This window comes from Tursiops truncatus, chromosome X, assembly GCF_011762595.2.
Source record: "Tursiops truncatus isolate mTurTru1 chromosome X, mTurTru1.mat.Y, whole genome shotgun sequence".
NCBI lineage: Eukaryota > Metazoa > Chordata > Mammalia > Artiodactyla > Delphinidae > Tursiops > Tursiops truncatus.
The window spans coordinates 38,936,208-38,956,756 of NC_047055.1; the positions used below are offsets into that span (position 1 = coordinate 38,936,208).

At 47.4% G+C, this 20,549-nt stretch overlaps 1 protein-coding gene across 13 annotated transcripts; it reads left to right on the forward strand.

Annotated features, from left to right (window-relative positions):
* The first annotated feature begins 501 nt into the window (after positions 1–501).
* On the forward strand, positions 502–18,132 carry LOC109552480 (uncharacterized). 13 transcript variants are annotated; one of them, XM_073799348.1, is made up of 6 exons: positions 514–944; positions 1,142–1,248; positions 5,840–5,926; positions 6,329–15,427; positions 16,398–16,617; positions 17,920–18,132. In XM_073799348.1, the coding sequence occupies exons 4-6, from the start codon at positions 15,031–15,033 to the stop codon at positions 17,930–17,932; spliced, it is 630 nt and encodes a 209-aa protein (XP_073655449.1). In that variant the 5' UTR covers positions 514–944; positions 1,142–1,248; positions 5,840–5,926; positions 6,329–15,030; the 3' UTR covers positions 17,933–18,132. The 13 variants fall into 13 exon arrangements, with proteins under 13 accessions (XP_033705129.1, XP_073655456.1, XP_033705128.1 ...); XM_073799350.1 differs by lacking the exon at positions 1,142–1,248 and having other exon boundaries at positions 6,329–12,143; positions 12,870–15,427; XM_073799349.1 differs by lacking the exon at positions 1,142–1,248 and having other exon boundaries at positions 6,329–6,399; positions 9,265–15,427.
* Positions 18,133–20,549: the final 2,417 nt, after the last annotated feature.

Genomic DNA, 20,549 nt, shown 5'->3' on the forward strand with positions numbered 1-20,549 from the left:
AACGCACTGGTTGCACCTCCTCTATGCCTTCCAGAGGACAGGCACTCTGGTTCACTGGAGGCCCGAGGGTCTGGGAATGACCACCAGTCAACTATGTCCTGATTCCTCAAAGGTGTTCAGTACTTTCAAACTGCACATAGAGCCTGGGTCGTCAAATTACTTCTTTCACCACAAAAAGCAAACTCGTGGGCATACGCTGTTTCAAGTGAAAAGCATATTTTGCGTATTTGCAGAGGGGAGGCGCAGGGCGGGGTGCCCCACGCCGCCAACCCCCGGCCCAGCTCTCCAGCTGCCAAGGAGCTGGAGCTGCTGCTGACCGAGGAATGACTGCAGGCGCCAGAAGGAGCACAGGGCTGGGCGGCACACAGCCTGTGCTAGGAGGCGGGACCGCGCATCTATTTGAAAAGCTCCCGGCGCATGCCGGATTGGCTAAGCTCGCTTGCCATCAGAGTGGGCGGAGTCAGTTGTGCGCCGGGCCTCGGGCCCGCCCAGCGGCAGCCGGAAGTGCTTCAGACCCCGCGCTGTCCGCAGTGGCCGGGTGAGTAGTCGGGTTGGTACGTGGAGTGAAGCTGCTGGGCTGCTGCTCTTCTTGCCGCTGCCAGGCTCAGGGCCGCTGGTCGACCCCCACCCTCCGCGCTCCCCTTGGCCTCGATGTTCTCACCTTACGGGCGGCTCTTTGCAGAAGCACGAGCTCCTCGCCCCGCTCCTCTTGGTTATCCCGCGCCCCCCCTCGTTTGTCTTCCTCCCGGTCCGCAGCAGTCTCCAGGGTTCTTGGACCGTCGGAGCTATGGCGTCCCGACATGCGGCGGGCCGCTGTTTGCCTACTCCTCATCAGGACCCTGCCCTTGGAGGGCGACGACCCCCATCCCAGCTGGAAATTCCACTTTGGCTTCTAACCTCTCCTCGCCTGATGTTCCTGACGTCGTTCTGGACTTCTTTGATTGGTAAGCGGGGTCGCCAGGCTGCCATGAGCTGGGAGGGCGGTGGGTGAGTGGGCGACCTCTTAGAAGGAGACGGCTGGAGCAGACGTGGGCCTGGGCTTTTGAACGGCTGCCCACGCGCGCTGCCTGCTGGCCAGTCCCTAGAGGAGTTGGTGGTGGGGCTGGGCACGTCCAGCTGCGATGGAGCCCCCTTGTTTCAGGCCCTGTGTTGCCGTGGTACCTAATAGCGCTGAAATGGCGGGGTTCGGGGAGCTACCGCCCCAGGGTCCACCCCTCCATCTCCAGGGACTGAATTCTCCTCAGCCAGGTATACTGACCCCTGTGTGTGAGTGCGCGGGGAGGGGGTGATGGTGCGGTGAGGGCCCAAGTTAGTATTCCGCTGTGCTGAGTAGACGGCTGGTGAAACTGGGAGGGCCTCGAGCGGCCTAATCCCAGATTCTGCTGCCCACTCTGCTCCGCCAGATAGGGTCCTCTAGCAACAACCCTTGATATTAAATGCACCGGATGCATTCCTGCTTATTATCCCTGAATAGTGTTTCCTTGTCAGCCAGCAGAACGATTCAAACAAGCCAATCACATTCTTGCTTAGGCACCAGGGGGTACCTCGCCCTCTTAGTACTGCAAAGCCCGCTTCCCACAGACCCTTCTGGTTCACGCTGTTCCAGAATGCAACCCCCACGTGTCCTGCATGGCCTGCGATGTCCTCCTCTCCTGGGCTGCCCAGGAGGTGGGTCAGTGGGCCTCCGAACCTGTCCCCATAACCACCCAGAAGGTCTGGACCACTCATGATTAGATGGAGATAAAACCCACAGCTGTAAATTTGCACTGCTAGAAATCTAAACTATTCTGACAGAATTTGTACAGAGAGTAAAGACAAAATAATAATAATAATTCCATGCAGCACAAGTGGCAGCACCATAGCAGAAGATGGCTTCAGTCCACCCACCTCTGGCTTGGGGGCCCAGTAATCTGCTGTGCCATTCTATTGCATATGCTTCTGTTGCAGTAGAAATCCTGATCATCCTAATGATAGGGAAAAGCAACCATGGCACTTTTGGGACGCAGTGATGAAATTAAACGCAACTTAAGCCAGAGTCCTTAAAACTTATTAAGCAACCATTGCCATAGGGGAGGCCCCTAACCCTAATGAAACTGATCTGATGCTCTCTGAAGGAAGAAATCTATAAATATGAGCAGATTAGAGAGGACACTGCCCTCACACACACACACACACACACACACACACACACACACACACACACACAAAGTATATCCAGTGACAAACAAACAAGCAAAAAGAATCAGAGAGAAAGCAATCAGGAAACTTGAACATAGAGGGAGGAAACAATTTAAGTTGATACAAAGGTCCACAATTTAATCCAGTTGGAAATCTAGAATTTGCTAAAAGAATTTATAGCCTGGTGAGACCTTTGTCCTTGGCAGACAGCTGTCTTCTCACTGTGTCTTCATATGGCCTTTTCTTTGTTCAGTGTGGGGAGAGAGAGAGCTCTGTGGCTTCTGTTTGTCTTCTTATAAGGATACCCCCCTATTGGATTAGAGCTCCAAGCTCATGACCTTGTTTAACCTTGAAGGTCATATCTCCAAATATAGTCACATTGGGGATTAGGGGTTCAACATAGCAATTTGAGGGGAACAGAGTTCAGTACATAACATCTTTTTTTTTTTTTTTACTTTTGGCTGTTTTGGGTCTTCGTTGCTGCGCATGGGCTTTCTCTAGTTGCGGTGAATGGGGGCTCCTCTTCGTTGAGGTACACGGGCTTCTCACCGCGGTGGCTTCTCTTGTTGTGGGTGCGCAGGCTTCAGTAGTTCTGGCCCGCGGGCTCAGTAGTCGTGGTTCGGGGGCTCTAGAACTCAGGCTCAGTAGTTGTGGCACACAGGCTTAGTTGCTCCGCGGCATGTGGCATCTTCCCGGACCAGGGCTCGAACCCATGTCCCCTGCATTGGCAGACGGGTTCTTAACCACTGCGCCACCAGGGAAGCCCCATTCCATAACATCTTTTTTTCTTTTTTTAATAACATGTTTATGAGAGTTTAATTGCTTTACACTGGTGTGTTACTTTCTGCTTTATAACAAAGTGAATCAGCTATACATATACATATATCCCCATATCTCTTCCCTCTTGTGTCTCCCTCCCTCCCACCCTCCCTATCCCACCCCTCCAGGTGGTCACAAAGCACCAAACTGATCTCCCTGTGCTCTGCGGCTCCTTCCCAGTAGCTTTCGGTTTTACATTTGGTAGTGTATATAAGTCCATGCCACTGTCTCATTTTGTCCCAGCTTACCCTTCCCCCTCCCCGTGTCCTCAAGTCCATTCTCTGTTAGGTGTGCGTCGTTATTCCCGTCCTGCCCCTAGGTTCTTTATGACCATTTTGGGTTTTTTCTGTTTTTGAGATTCCATATATATGTGTTAGCATTACGGTATTTGTTTTTCTCTTTCTGACTTACTTCACTCTCTGTGACAGACTCTAGGTCCATCCACCTCACTACAAATAACTCAATTTCGTTTCTTTTTATGGCTGAGTAATATTCCATTGTATATATGTGCCACATCTTCTTTATCCACTCATCTGTCGATGGACACTTAGGTTTCTTCCATGTCCTGGCTATTGTAAATAGAGCTGCAGTGAACATTGTGGTACATGACTCTTTTTGAATTATGGGTTTCTCAGGGTATATGCCCAGTAGTGGGATTGCTGGGTCGTTTGGTAGTTCTATTTTTGGCTCCTTAAGGAACCTCCATACTGTTCTCCATAGTGGCTGTATCAATTTACATTCCCACCAACAGTGCAGGAGGCTTCCCTTTTCTCCACACCCTCTCCAGCATTTATTGTTTGTAGACTTTTTGATGATGGCCATTCTGTCAGTCCCTAACATCTTGATCTATATTTTGGGTATCTGTGAGGCAAGTGATTCCCAGAGTTCTTTACCTCAAAGGGGACAACATTTAGGCAATGACCCAAGAGTTTATAAAAATGTGAAGATGGGCCCATTTGTTAGCCGGGGCATCGAGTACTAAAATGACTGAAGTTTGGTCAATTGTGCTGACTCTTTGGTCCTGTCCTTTATCATAGGCATCTTGGTTAAGGGGTCGAAAGCAGTAATATGGATGATGGTGACCATACCATATGTAGTGTACAGTGCCCAATATTGCCCACTCAGTTGATTCCAAGGGGCTCCGCAGGTAGCCAAGAAGTCTGGGAGAGGGGTGTCTCCTTCTACCACTATCTCATCTGGCAAGGGACTAAGGACAGCTGAGGCCATGCCCTCTTGCAAGAAAGATATGCCAGAAAGCTATCTGGTATCAAGGAGGCCTCAGTAACCATGCTGAGGTTTTGGGGTGCTGGTTCCATGATCTAAGGCATCCTGGGCACCTGGGTACAGAGGGTCACAGGCCCAGGGTCTGTGAGAACCTCTATTTTGAGGATGGCCCAGTATGTGGCTGACAGTTGCCACTCTAATGGTTTATAATACAAGGCCAAGAAGGGCAGTTTCTTGCCTCAGTACCCCGTGGGCACCTTACAGCCATCATGTGTGGTCCAGAGATGCCATGGGGCATGAACAGAGGTTACTAAAGCCTCAACAATGAAGGAGCCTCTGGAGACACTACTGGGAGTGTCCAGTGATTTAGACTTGGACAGATTCTAGAGTTTTTTGTTGGAAGACGCTTTTAGCGTTTTGTTAATATACATTCTTTTAGTAAATTCTGGATTTCTAATTGGATTAAATTATAAATTGAAACAGAAACAGACATAAAACGAGTTTATATATTGATTGGTTGATGAAAGTGTTGTAACCAGAGGCTCGCAGGAACCTAACCCTGTATTTCCCCTAGGAGCAGTGGTTTAGTAGTCACTGATTCATTACTTGTGGTGACTTTGTAGGACATATAGTGAACACACACACACATTGCAGGAACTGATGTTCCTTGGTCAACGTGTGGGAGTACATTAGGATGACAGTGATGCTCAGGGCCTGGTTCCCATTCCCATGCCCTCTGGGAGGAAAGAGCCCTGCTGAAGGTCTCAGGTGTGTTGGGTGAGCACATCAGAGAGCTTTGGAAAGCCCAGCTGTCTGCAGGGCTCTGGCTGGCTACTTGCGTATACTCAGCCAAGACACCTCCAGGCTGGAAATACATGATTAGTGAGAGAAACGCCAGCTCCCAGAATGAATGTCTTTGAGAAGATAGCCTTGAGGCCTAAGAGTGTGAAATGACTTTGTTGGGCGAGGGCCAGAAGGTTGTCTCTCTGTGTCAAGCCGTATGCCCAGTTCTAAAATCAGAGGTGTACAAGAGCAAGGTTGACATGGGTATGACAAGAAAATGCCCAGGTGGGGAAATGTGACTTTGTGCTAGAGGCCATAGACTTGTTAGCTCAGCTCAGGAGGGCACTGAGGGTGGAAGAGTACTTTTCCTGGGGCAGTCAGCTGCCCCTGGAAGGACAGCCACCGACCTGGAGAGCTGTGTCCATTGCTGATTACAAACTGGGACTCTTTAGGGGGTTGAGGTAATGCATTTTTCTGAGGGCTGCCCCCTGCCTTTTTCCTCTCCTCTCCACTTCCCAGAATGCCTGCCCCCGCTCCCGCAGCCCCTCATCCTGCTTGGTAACGTGGACCCAGTCTTTGTGCCCCATCCTCTGGATAAAAGCTGGGGCGGGGGAGGAGGAGTCTGCCTCACTGCGTGCTTCTGGCTGACTCACCGTGGGGAGAGAAGGGGGTGGGGAGAGAAGGGGGTGGGGGAGAGAACGTGTACCCATACGACTATACATGTGTGCAGGAGAAGGGAAAGCCCTGGAAAGGTGACAGCTGCGCTCTTCTCTGCTGCTTGTCCTCTGGGAAACAATGTGGCCTTTACTGATGACCAGTGACTTCTCTGTTTCAGCAAAAACTATGCAAATGAAAGTGGTCCAGAAGGTTTTGGACAGGATGCTGATGGGATGTGGTATCCATCTGACTCCACATATTGGAGGTAAACCGCTTACAGATGTTGAGGGCTTTTTGTTTTTTTTGGTGAAGTATAGTTGATTTACAGTGTTGTGTTAATTTTGGGCACACAGCAAAGTGATTCATATATATATATATATATATATACATATATATATATATATACACACACACACACATATATATATATATATGTGTATATATATCTCCTTTTTCATATTGTTTTCCATGATGGTTTATCACAGGATATTGAATATAGTTCCCTGTTCTATACAGTAGCACCTTGTTGTTTATCCATTGTATATATAACAGTTTGCATGTGCTAGTCCCCAACTCCCAATCCTTCCCTCCCCTACGCCACGCCCCCCACCGCCTTGGCAACCCCAAGTCTGTTCTCTATGTGTGTAAGTCTGTTCCTGTTTTGTAGGTAAATTCATGTGTAGACACCTGGCGTTTTTCTGTTGAGGAGAGCTGAAACACAGGAAGGCAGCCCACCACGTAAGCATACCAGTGGCCCTCTCCCAGGCTCTACAGCTTTGCCTCTCGAGATCCCACCTTCCTGACTTGCAGAGACCTGCAGTCGGGGTGCTCCTGGGCTCCCAACCTCTAGGCCTTTTGCTCTGACCCTGGAATTTCTCCCACTTCTCTGGCTTCACATGCACGAGGCCTTCTGCTCACTCCACACTCCCTTGAGAAGGTCCCACACGTGAAGTACACTCCCTGGTGTGAGTGGAGGAGCACTACCCACAGAATGGGCGTGCAGGCCAGAGGGCGCTATGGTGCTCAAGGTAGAATTTTCTGCTCCATCTGTCAGGCTCTATGGGGAGGGCAGTTGAGCACACCTTCTGTGCACCCTGGGTACTCACCATATAGAGTTTCTTCAAAACTGAGCATGTGAGCTCTGTCTAGTCTACGTCACCTACCCAGGACCCAGGTGCTTGCCCCTCTGTCCCGCAAGCCTTCAACTCCCACCAGGTTGGTTGTATTGGTTCTACCTCCGGAAAACATCCCAAGTCTCTTCTTATCTCTCTGTTGATCATGAGCCACCCCCAGATCAGGCCTTGGGCATCTTCCTACTGAATTTCTGCAACAACTTCCCAGCCTCTCGTCGCCCTAATATTAGTGTTGGTCCCTCTAATCCATTCAGCACACTGCAGTCAGCATGGTCTTTATAAATCAAGCCTGATTATGTCAGGAACATCTGATGACTTCAGCTGTCCAATAAAACCCAAACCCTTTAGCCTAGCATTCAGATTTCTAGAGCAGAGGTGAGAACTGGCAAAGAAAGAGAAATAGAAACCACCACGAAGCCAATGAGTCAGTTTCTTTCTGTATTCCCTCCTAGCCTTCCCCTTAGAAAGGGCAGCTAGCCTGGGCCACACAGCTTGAAGTGACAGGAAACCTGCCCTAAGCCCACAGAACAGGAGTAGTATTCTTTGGCCCAGGGGACACCCAGGAACCCTAAGCCAATGACAGAGAAAAGGAAGGGTACATTAATTAGAGGTTCTATGGGAGGTTGAACTAGATACCAACTCTGAGGAGCTAATGAACGCTCATAGTTCATATTTGTGGAAATGAATACAAGTCTTCTGAATATGCGGTGCCTCCACCCTAGAGAGCACACGGCTGTGAGGATTTGGCACTTGGGGGTAGACCAGTGAGGGCACCATTTGCCCTGGGAGCTACCTGGAAAACCAAGGCCATTGCCCTGGGCCCTGAGCTTTGGAGGTGGGTCCCCTGACTGTTGCTTTCCCTTTGCTGCATTGTTCCCTCCAGCGTGTGAGGGGATAAGGTGTAGCGCGCATGTTCCAAGGTGAGTGTGTGTGTACCTAGGGGCTGGGAGGCTGGGGTGGAGAAGGCAGAAAGCAAGCTCCTTCAGTAGCCTTACGTTAGAAGGACAGCAGTGGCTCTAGGTGGGGACCTTAGGGAGGAGAGCGAGGGCTAGAGGGCTGGGTATAGGGGAATTCAGGTGTTAGAGCACAGCCCCTGCCCCTTGTATGATATCGTTTGGGGCAGTGGGCCCAAACACTGGTTGGTGTCAGGGAGTAGCTGCCTCCTTTCCTCCTCTCCATGTTCTCCTATATCTCAGCAGAGACTTAACAACCACAATTTAAAAACACCAAGCACATTCTCCCATTGTTTTAAGCAAGATAGCATCTCAGCAGGCATCCAGGGCCAGAAGGAGGGAACAGGGCCGAGGGCCAAGCTCTGGGGATTGTCAGGTGTGGAGAATCTGCATTATCTCTGAGGCACCTCATCACCATCTTTCAGACTCTGATCTGTTTACACCTGCTGCCTAAGGTGGGAGGGGGTGGGTTACATTACTTTTTTGGAATGCAAACCTGGGACATATGAGACAAACGAGGTCCCTGGATAGATTTGGCCAAATATTCGATGAAGAGGGGAGTGCAAGAACAACTTTAGACTTTCTTTATACAGAAGGGGGCACCGCAGGTGCTAAGTCTGGGGATGTCGTGTGTGTGTGTGTGTGTGTGCACGTGTGTGCACGCACGCGTGTGAGTGTGTGTACTTGGGAAGCAGGGAGGACAGTAGGTGGGGTAGTTGCTCTCTGAATGGAGTGCGTGGCAGGGCTGGGGGAAGAGGAGAACAAAGCCGAACACTTTGGGGCAAGGTGTGTGTCCTAGGAGGTAACTTCCCTGCCTGGCCTGCAACTGCAGCATGCTCTGGAGAGGAAGGAAGCTCAGCCCAGGGGGGCAGGAGAAGAGGAAGGTGAGCATCTGACAGGGGCCCATAGATACCACGGGAGCAAGGTTAAAGTTGCTGGGGGTGTCTCGCTGGGAGAAAAGAGCACCTGGATAGAGATTTGCAACTTGATTCTGGAAGAGAGTGAGACTCTAGCAATCAAGGAGTGAACATACCGGCTTACATTTTGAATTGCTTTAATTGAAGGAAGAAAGAGGCAGCAGGAGAATGAGAGCTGACACTGGACAGAGTTGAGTAGAGACGTCAGGACAGAGAGGATGAGGGATGAGGGTCAAGAACAGTGAGGACAGGAAGGAGAACACTGCCTAGAGATAAGTGGTAGTCTCAAGAGCACTCAAAACCCATTCGAACCATTGCCTGCTCCACGGGCAAGTTGAGCCGAGCCCATCCCCAGGTCTGTGAGGTTATCAGCGGCAAGCAGGATCCAGGCGGTGGCACCTACCCTGGGAGAGTCACCTGCCATCACACCTGTTCCTCTTCTCAAGCAGGGCTTCGGGGAGAATGGGCCAAGGGCTTCAGAGTTTAGGGACCCCTAGATCTCCCTGTGAGGCCTCCCACTAGATTGAGTCGAACCTCTCTTTGTGTGTGAGGTGGAGGAGAGCCTCAGGGTTTAACCCGTTCTTCCTCTTCCCCCACAAGTTCGCAAGCAGAAGCCTTGGGAACTTTGTCCTGTTCAGGTTCAAAGAGGAGCTTTATTTTCCCTCGAGAAGGAAGGGGCAGTGAGAAGAGGAGGAGGAGGAGCCGGGGAAAGCTAGCAAAGCGGCTTCCCTCTGGGCAAGAGAACTGGAAGCCACAGTGTTGTGAAAAGCAGCTGCCTGAGGGCGTCGCCCAGCCCAGCACCTCCTATGACACAGGCACTCCCATATCGTGGAGTGAAGGAATAAATGAGACATTTTTTATTCTTCCTCCCTTCGCCTTTCCTTTGAACCCTGAACCTGTGATAGACACTAGGGAGAGAGAGACGTTGGAGCAGTGAAGTTCAGAGAGGAAGGGAAGTGGTTACCCGCACAACTTTTCTTGCCTTCCTGAGCTCATCAGAGAGGACAGTGATAGGTTATGGAGCTGAGGTCATCACTGCAAAGATGGGATTTAGGCACCTTATCTGGAGGCTTCTTGTCTTAGTTCTGGCCACTATAGCAAATATCCCATAGACTGAGTGGCAACAACAGACATTTATTTCTTATCCTTCTGGAGGCTGGGAAGTCCAAAACCAAGGTGCTGGGCATTTTGGTTTCCGGTGAGAGCGCTCTTCCTGGCTTGCTGATGACTGCCTTCTGGCTGTGTGCTCACACTGTGGAAAGAGAGAGAGTTCTGGCATCTCTTCCTCTTCTTGTAAGGGCACTAATCCCATCATGGGGAGCCCCCCCCATGACCTCACCTGAGCCTAATTACCTCCCAGATACCATCACACTGTTAGGCTTTCAACGTGGATTTTGGAGGGTACACAAACATGCAGTCCATAACACATGTTTTTTTAATTTATTTTAGTTTTTGGCTGTGTTTGGTCTTCGTTTCCTGCGCGTGGGCTGTCTGCGGTTGCGGCGAACAGGGGCTACTCTCCATTGAGGTGCGCGGGCTTCTCACTGCAGTGGCTTCTCTTGTTGCGGAGCCCGGGCTCTAGGCGCATGGGCTCCGGTAGTTGTGGCACACGGATTCAGTCGTTGTGGTTCGCGGGCTCTAGATCACAGGCTCAGTAGTTGTGGCGCACGGGCTTAGTTGCTCCACGGCATGTGGGACCTTCCCGGACCAGGGCTCAAACCCGTGTCCCCTGCATTGGCAGGCGGATTCGTAACCACTGCACCACCAGGGAAGCCCAGTCCGTAACACTTTGAATTTTCCTGTTAGAGATGTATGGATACTTTAGCCAAGTTCTCACACTGATCACTGCTAGCACATAAGGCGGCCCCTCTGGGCAGATAAGTAGAACAAGTTTCCCTTCTTCTGGGCTGCATTTCTGTGCCAGGACACATGGCTTGATGAGGGGAATGTGGACTGCATTTCAGCTCCCGTTTGCTCTTTTAGCTGGGAGCCCTTGGACAGGGCTCTGTGCTGGCCCTTTAGGGTCCTCAGGATTCCACCGAAAGGGATGGAATTGCCTGAGTGGCACTGAATGGTCTAGAATGAGAAGTACGACCCTGGGATTGGTGGGGTCCCTGGCTCCCCGGCCCTGCTGGGTTTTGTTAACTGTCTTACACAGCTTCCATTCTCTAAAGGCATGTGAGGGGTGCAAAAGGTTTTAATAAAGGACTGTGTTTATAGGAACCCCTGTCCCTACATAGCACATTGCTGGGGCTTGTTCAGAGTAACCCTAAATGCTGGAGTCTGGGATTTGCCCTAACACAGAAACCCATTTACTTCTCAGTTGTCATTCAGACAATTATTCCCAGTAGAACTTTGCTTTCTGAAACATTAGGCTTGGAGTAACACATTTCTGTCTTTGCAGCTCAGCTTCTGGGCAGTTATCGTTCAGGGAAGCCAGCAGGTTGAATCACAAGAGTCACACAGGTTTCTATAGCAGCAGTGTGATGTAATACACAGAGAATAATATGGCCTAGCTGTAGAGCTGGTTAAAGACAGCTTTGAGCCAATAGAAAATGAAAACTTCTTTGTGCACAGTGCCTTACAGTTCATTATATGGACCTGGGGTTCTGAAAACAAAGAAACACACTCAAACGCATGCTCACACATTCACTCACACTTACACATTAAATCTGTAACGCGTATAAGCATTCTCACACATTCACTTACACAAACACTCACATGCTGACCCATTCACGCACAAATATAGTTACACATGCTCTTAACATTTTCACATCAACATGTTCACACACGTGGACATGCTCACCCATTTTTCACACAGGAACATGCGGGTGCAGTCACACGTAGACTCCTACACTCGCATTCACTCACACGTGAACATGCTCGCACATGGACGTACCTGCATATGTACTGAAACAAATGTGCTCAAACGCATACACACTCACAGATCACTCACACGTGAACAGGTTCACACGTTCACACAAATGAACATGCTCACATGTACGTGCATATTAACTCAGTCACACACAAGAACGTGCTCACACCCTGACAGACACAATAACATCCACTCACAAACTGATAGTCACTCGCACACAGACATGCTCACGTACACTCATACTCACACATCCACTCACACACATGATCACAGTGATGCTGTCTCACACACATAAAATCATACATTCATTCACAATTGCACTTGAACATACACCTATCGACTCACAGTCATTCCCACACGAACACACTCACGCTTTCAGTCACCCATAGGAGCACATTCGCACATTCCTTCACACGAATGAGCACACTCACATTAACATGCGTATATGCGCAAACATGCGCACACATTCACTCACACGTAGATGCACTCATGTCCAATCACGGGACACTCACACAGTCATGCAAACTAAGGTGTTAACATTGTCACGAACGTGAACGTGTTTTCACACACTAAACTGCTCCTCCATTTACTCACACATGAACATGTTCATATGTTAATCCACACATGAATACAGTCACATAGTCACATTCATGAATGTACACATATTAACACACATTTCAATACAATTACTCATATACTAACATGTTCATTCACACAGATACCCATATTCACACATTCACTGAATGAACATATTCACACTTTAACATACTCAAACACAGAAAAACCTTACACATTTATTGACACAAAGGAAAATGTTCACATAAATGCACATCCTTATATTCGATCACACGCACAAAGCTGCTCAGATACTCATGAGCACAAGCAGACGTTAACATGATCAAACAAACATATTGACATATTCACTCACATGAACTTGCTCACAGATCAATTCGCATGTACAGACACACCCCACATACACTTACAACTTCACTTAAAATTATACATCGTGCTCACATACGTAAACTTGCTTACACATTCAGTTGCACACAGGAAAAATAATTATACATCAATACCTTCACACACACCAGCTTTTTCATACCTTAATTAGTTCATGTGAACATGCTCCCTTACACGCACATGCTCACACACCTAGATATGAATGAGCACACAAATTCATTTAAACACACACAAAAACTTTCACACTTGCACATTAACATGCCCAAAACACAAACGTGTTCAGACTTTCATTTACACATGTTCATGCTCAAACACACAAGTATACTCAGACATTCACCCACACATGAACATACCTAAACATTAACATTCCCAGACACACAAACGTGCTCACGTTATCTCACTAACAAGTGGACACTCCCACTTTCACTCACATTCGCACATAAACACACACACACATTCTCATGGACTTACATACAGACATGACTGCACACTCACACACACTCCCTACAGCCACTCACACACATTCACACATGGACATGCTTTCACCTTTATTTAAAAAATAACAGGCACACACACACACATCACTCATGCATGAACAAGTTCACACACATGAACACGTTCACGTATTCACACAGCTACGTGCTCATAAACACACATGCTCTCATGTTTATTTAAAAAACAGCATTCACGCACACCCCAAAAACACTCATGCACAGACATGGACACGATCAGACTTTCACATATAGACAGGATCATATTCACACACACAATCTCTCACAGTCAAACTCACATACACTCACACACACACAGTTGCACATAGACATGCTCACATTATCACTTCCACACAAATGAATGCACTTTTAATCACAAACATAATCGCATTGACTCACAGAAAAGAACACACACATTAACATGCCCCTACACACCAGTATGTTTACATATTCATTAACACACACATGTTCCTGTATCACTTAAACTTGCATTTTAATAATATTCACCCGTATATATGTGTGTGTGTGTGTGTATATATATATATGTATATATATATGCTCCTGCATTTACTGACATAAACATTTTTGCACATTTACTCAGACACAAATGTACAAAAAGACAAATACAAAGCATGCATTCACTCACATTCATGAACATACCTGATATGCTTCCACGTTCATTCAAACACGGGAACATGATCACATGTATATACTTACACAGTCATTTGCACACAAACATGAACATGTTCACATATGCACACAGTGAACCTGCTCATAAACTCACAGGTACCCTCATTAACACAGTCATGTACATGCATCTGATCAACATTCTCACATGCACATACACTCATGCATTGACTCAGAAATAGATGCACACATTAACAAGCTCACAAAAATGAATACGGTTACACATTCACTCACAGATGAACATGCTACCATCATGCACATGCTTACAAATTCACTCATACACGTGAACACACAGAAACACACATTACCACACTGACATGTGAACAGGCTCCATTCACTCTTACACACAGACATGATCACATACATCCACAAGTTACACGTTCACTCATATGAACGTGCTCACAGACTTACTCCCATTCCTAGATAGACTGACATATGCACACATTCGTTCCAATACAAATATACTCAATTTAACATGGTTATGCACTCACTCACCAACCCGAATATGCCTCACATATACGGTGTCACTCATACATTTACTTACGTGCATCAGCCTACTCATCCTTAACATGTTCACACCCTCACATGCACAAACACTAACCTGTTAAAATGTCCAAATTCTTTTTTTCTCTCTCTACTGGTAGGTTTTTTACTATTGCTGACATATTAACTATACAGTTTTTAATGACTCTGCCCCTATTGGCACCAGCCACCTCCAGATGGAAATCAGGGAACAATTCACCCTGTGCAGCAGAGTGCCTCTATATGGGGACATTTTAGTTTTGCTGGCAGTGGTAAAATTAAAAGTATCGGATATGCTTGGACTTAAAGGGTAATTGGGGACTCCAAGGTCCTGGAAGGAAAGGGAGGAAGGTCTCAAATGCTAGAAGCTGGGTCTTGAAACTTCATTGAATCGCAGGCATGTCAATCCTCGCCTTTCAGCCAATGAGTTTAGCGCTCCCTATGCGGGGTGGGGGGGGATGGGGGGGAAACAGTTTGCTGTTGACCCTTCGAAGTTGTGGCTCCCGTCAACTGCCTATCAGATTCTTTCCCGCCTTGTCCAACGGCCCCCCAGGCACACTTATGGTTGGCTGCTCCTCGGGCCCCTCCCCCCGACCCTTCCTGTCACGAATCCTCCAAAGGCCACCATCACAGGCTGTTCCGCTGTCTGCCGCCATATTCTCTGCCTCCTACCACCCCCGCCCCCCCTCACCCGCCCCGTCCCAGCAGGCTCTGCTGCCAGCAGCGACGCTTAGCTCGGCAGCAGCCATTTTTGCCAACTAGGTCTAGCAGCCGGATCGCTTCTCTGGTTGAGGCACGGACTGGTGCGTCTTTCCTGCCATCTCTGCCACAGAAATGCGGGGCTCAGCCACAGGTGGTCCGAACAGAGCAGGCAGTGGCATGGCCAGCATCCCTGGTTCAGTCCCAGGAGGAGCGGTGCGGGCAGAATGGCGTGGCAGGGGTCGCAGTGTCGCCGCCCATAGGGATTTACAGGCGGTGGTGCGAGCCCTTTGGGAAGAGCAGGGCGCCCAGCCCATAGTCCAGGAGGACTGGGGTGTAAAGCTGGTAGAAGAGCAGGAAGAGGAAGAGGAGGAGGAGGAGGAAGTGGAGGAGGCGGAGGAGGCTGAAGAGGACGAGGAGAAGAACGAAGAGGCGGAGGAGGGAGACAGAGACAAGGAAGAGGACGAGAATTATGCGGACAAAGAGGAGGAGGAGGATGGTGAGGAGGGCGCAGAAGTGGTCGCGGGTATCTGTGAGTTCCCCACTGCGCGGGTCCGGTCCCTTCTAGACCCCGTATTCATTATAACGTCCGAGTCCTGGCCCGGCCGCACGCCGGCCACGCGGTGGTCAGGCGCTGCTCTTGGGAGCCCAGGGAGCCGGGAGAGAGAGGGGACCAGATGCTGGAAGGCGAGTGCCAGGCAGAGGGCAACCCGCCCTGGGAGCCGTGGGAACCTGCAGAGGGGGCGGCATCCCAGAAGGCAGAGGAACCGGCGGCGGCTGCAGCAGAGGCCGAGTTCTGGGCGGGCGACGTCCTGGCTGATACCTCCGAGTCCTCGGAGGCTGGGCGTGTGGACCCGACGACGGAGCCGAAGCTGGTGAGGGGCGGCCCAGGCCTCAGGCCCTTGCAGCCCCTGCTGGGGCATCAGCTTCAAAGGCAGGCCGCGCTCAGCGCTGGCCTCTGGCGGTTAGGCAGCGGGTCAAAGCTCTCAAAAACCTTCAGGCACGATATGCACAAGTAGAAGCCCAGTTCTCTAAAGACCTTTAGGATCTTGAGAAAAAATATGCTGCCTTCTACCACCCGAGGGGCAAACATATGGCATACCTCACTTTTGGCTGGCGGGCTTCTAAAAACGTAAAGATTCTCAGTAGGATGACCTGAGAAAATGATGAAACGGCACAGGGGCACTTTTCAGTGGTTGAGGAATCAATGAGCTTCGCCGTAGAATTTGTCTTTAAATCGGGTGAACGTTTTCCAGTGACGTTCTGGCAGAAACATACAAACATGCTCTCAGGATCAGATGATTTCGATCCCTTCTCCAAAGGGCCAGAAGTAATCAGCAGCACAGTGTGTGAGATCTACTGGAAAGAGGGGGAAAATGTTGTGAAAACTGTCAAGCAGCAGAAGTGTGAGGGCCATGGAAGTGTTGTATCAACCAGTAGGAGCATGGCCAGCTATTCTTTTCATTTCTTTATTTATTTTCTGACATATTTGTCTTCTCCAGATCCTCCCGAGGGCAGAGAACTAGATTCTGCTGCTGATGTTAAATCGGGAAATGTTGTCCACCACCTTGTGATGCCAAAGTCTGTATCATTCGACACTAAAGAAGAGAGTGAACATCAGTATGAAAACGCTGATGAAGAGAAAGAGGATGGAAATGAGAAACCAGAAGAAGGACGCAAGCTGGATATGGTCTCAGCAGAGGGCAGCTCTGGAGAATACAGGTATTATTGAATAGTGCAAGCATTCCTGACATATATCTGTTACTAACAGCTTTATGTTTGGTTTTGTTTACATCCTTAATCTACTTTTTGTTTATCTTTTTAACATCTTTACTGGAGTATAATTGCCTTACAGTGGTGTGTTAGTTTCTGCTTTATAACAAAGTGAGTCAGCTCTAGTATACCTATATCCCCATTTCTCTTCCCTCTTGCATCTCCCTCCCACCCTCCCTATCCCACCACTCTAGGTGGTCACAGAGGTCCGAGCTGATCTCCCTGTGCAATGCAGCTGCTTCTCACTAGCTATCTATCATGTTTTTAATAATTTTTGTAAAGTAAATAAGAAAAAATTGATGAAATTTAGTTTTGGAAGAACAGTTTAATGTTAATAATGTACTTGTATTCTAGATGGTATAGAGCGCAGTGTGTTCTGAAATGTATTTCATTTACAGCCACAAGTCCTTTGTCCTGTAGCTTTAAGACTACTACAGATGGGAAATTTATCAGACCTGGAAATAGAGACCGATATTTTTTTAGAGGTCTAAAATATAGAGACCTATATTTTTAGAGAGTGGCCACAAGGAGAAGCAGCTAAAGCAACCAAGCTGTGCACTAGCTGTACCTTCATCACCTGGCCACAGAAATGGAGTCTCTTGGAATAACAATGCCTTTGAGAAGGTGACTGCTTACAAAGTGGTAAAAAGTTAAGAATTTCAAATAAGACTGCATTTCATGAGTAATTCACAAATATTACTTCAATTTAGATTTTTTTTTCAAAAGAAAAGAAAATTAGCCATAGTAAGATTATTGGCTATCACTGAGTTGGTAATTCAGTCTTAGTTTCTCTTTCCTCTACCCATTCATCTTTTCCTTTCTCTCTCTCATCTCTCTCTCTCTCACAGTATCACACTCTTTCTTTCTCCCTTTCTTAATTTTTACACCTGCGGATGTTTGATAATAGCCTCTTTCTCACTTTACAGTTACGGAAACCAGAGGTCTGGGAATATAAGAGATTTATGATTTGTGTAAGGAGCATAGGCTCTTAAGGTGGAAAGACATTTAAATCACAGAGTGGCCTTTCAAGAACAAAAGCTAGCATTTATAGTGGTGGGCAAGAGAGAGATGAGGTTGGTGTGATGAAATGATGTGCACCCTGACAACCAAGGGTCTGGGTTACAAGAAGAAAACGTTTTGTTTTCTCCTTGGAGAGCCAACAGATGTTCATAGTATTGACTCCTATTTAGGAAGTCCCTGGTGTATGTTATTGGTGTACAATTGTTAATTGACTCTTCTCCCACCCTACAGTTGGAAGGCATAAAAAGAAGTGGACAGCGAAAGAAAAGAAGAATTGGTTCTTTACGGATATTCTAGTTTTCATTAGCCCACAACACAAATGTTGTTTCAAAATTCAACATCCCAAAATGATATTAACTGACATCTGACTTTATTCTTACCTCTGACAGATAAATTTGACAGTATTGTTCACATTGAAAATAAAAGCTTGTTTGACATGAATAAGCTGCAGAGTTGGGTTTTTTTTTACCTAAATAATACTGACTCCAGTGTATCTTGGTTCTATTTATTTCGGCCCACCTTACTGTCATTGAAAGGGATTCCTTTCAACTATTTGGTAAGCCTGTTTGACATTCTTTTATAGCAGCCTCAAATAAATTGAAATATTAGATTATAAACAAGTTGTGTGGCAATAGAGATGGTGGCCCAGCCTCTAGTATATGTTACTGAAAGAAACTGATGGATGACCTAGCTTGCCTGGGGACCAGATGGTGCTAGTGGCCTGCCATGGAGCAGCAGCATCAGCATCTGCTGGGAACATGTTTGAAATGCAAATTCTCAGACCCTGCTCCAGACCTGCTGAATTGGATATTCTGAAGGTAGGCTGCTAGCCATCAGGTTTTTACAAGTCCTCCAAGTGCTACTGAAGCACACTAAAGTTTCAGAACTGCTGCTTTAGAGCAATGGGGGAAACGTTTAACTACACCCACAGTAGGACCAGCCTTAATTCACTGACTTGGTACTATTGCAGGTAAACTGAACAGGATGGTAAGATCTGGACTGAGGAAGACACTAGAATTCTCAGGGGTCTGAGACACAAAGAACTCCGGGATGGATGTGTTAGTTTCCTAGGGTTACCGTAACAAATTACCACAAAGCAGGTGGCTTAAAACAACCGAAATTTATTCTCTCACCGTTCTGGAGGCCAGAAGTCTGAGGTCAAGGTGTCGGCAGGGTTGGTTCCTTCTGGAGGCTCGGAGGAAGGATCTGTTCCATGCCTCTCTCCTAGGTGCTGCTGGTTGCTGTCAATCCTTGGCCTCATTTGGCTTGTATATGCACGATTCCACTCTCTTTCTTCATCTTTACATAGTGTTTTCCCCTGTGTCTCTGTTTCTGTGTTCTTTCTCTTCTTATAAGGACACCAGTCATATTGGATTAAGGGCCCACCCTAATCCAGTATGACCTCATCTGATCTTTATTACACCTGAAAATACCCTCTTTCCAAATAAGGTCACATTTACAGGTTGCGGGGGTCAACACCTCAACATGTCTTTTGCGGGGACACAATTCAGCTTATAACAAGGGGCAAAGATTCAGTAGTGGAAGGACGAATTGGTAAAGGAGAAACCTAATTCTAAAATGATAAAAGCATTATGATACCATGCACATATGAAGTTTAAAGACATGCAAAATTACTAGGTTGTTTATAGATACATCTATTTGTAGTAAAAGGCATACATAGGAGTAATGCATACATATGTAGTATGCAGAAAGGTGTGTATGAGAACAATAAACTTATTTAAGACAGTGGTTAAATCTATAGAAAAAGACGGAGAATTCAGTTGGGGAGAGGTACACTGGGTTTCAATTTTATTTGTAAGCTTATGTTTCTTAAGACGGCTGATGGTTGCATGGGTGTAGCATTTTCAGACCTTTCGAGATCTGAAATATGTCCTAATTTAAAGAAAATTAAAAGAGGAAATGGGCCTAGTATCTGGAACCTCTTTAAGGGAAAAATGTGAAGTGGTACTTGAGCAGAGCAGAGGATCAGAGAAGGGGAGGACCAGGGGTTTGAGGGTAGAAGGCCTTATTTCTACATTCAGTTAAGGCTGCTTGAGAGCTTGCTAGTTAGCATCAATACCGCTTTCTGTTTTCTATGCTAGTTCCTCGCGTATGGAGAGTAGATTAACATTATTTATTTATGCGTGTATCTCGCCAGCTCCCTAAAGTGTGAGCTTCTGACTTGTTCGGAACGTAAAGGCTTTTATTGATTTCTCTCTCCGAAAGCACTGTGTTTTCTTCTTCGTAGATGCTTGATAAAGGTCTGTTAAAGTGAAGTGAGTGTAAGGTATCCACAACCCTTTCCCCTGTCACTGGTGTTGACATTTAAAAATGCGTTATCATGTAGTAACACAGAGTATTCCTCATGGCTAGAACAACAACAACAAAGGCACAAGGCCTTTTGTCACCATTGTTTAATGAAAGAACAGTCCAAGTAGAAATTTATCCATGTAGGGTCCCTGGAAAGTCCTCAACTTGGTTTGGTTCCTTATGGTTCATGCCATGCCGGCAGGGAGTGTGTGTGTGTATTTCTGTGTTAATATAGTTAGCGTATTAACTATAGTTAATAGTGAATATTAAAGGCCTTTACCTGGGCTGAAGAATTTTCGGAGGCTCACTTTATTTATTTATTATTATTTTTTGGCCACGTCGTGTGGCATGCAGGGTATTAGATCCCCGAACACGCTTGGAACCCGTGTCCCCTGCATTGGGAGCAGAGTGTTAACCACTGGACTGCCAGGGAAGTCCTGGGAGGTTCACTTTAGACAAACGCATGCACACCTCTTTTTGAGATAAGCCTGTTTTGGTGCATGCTCGGAGTCCATGTCCCTGGCCCTTACCGAGCTCCAGTTACCTAGGGC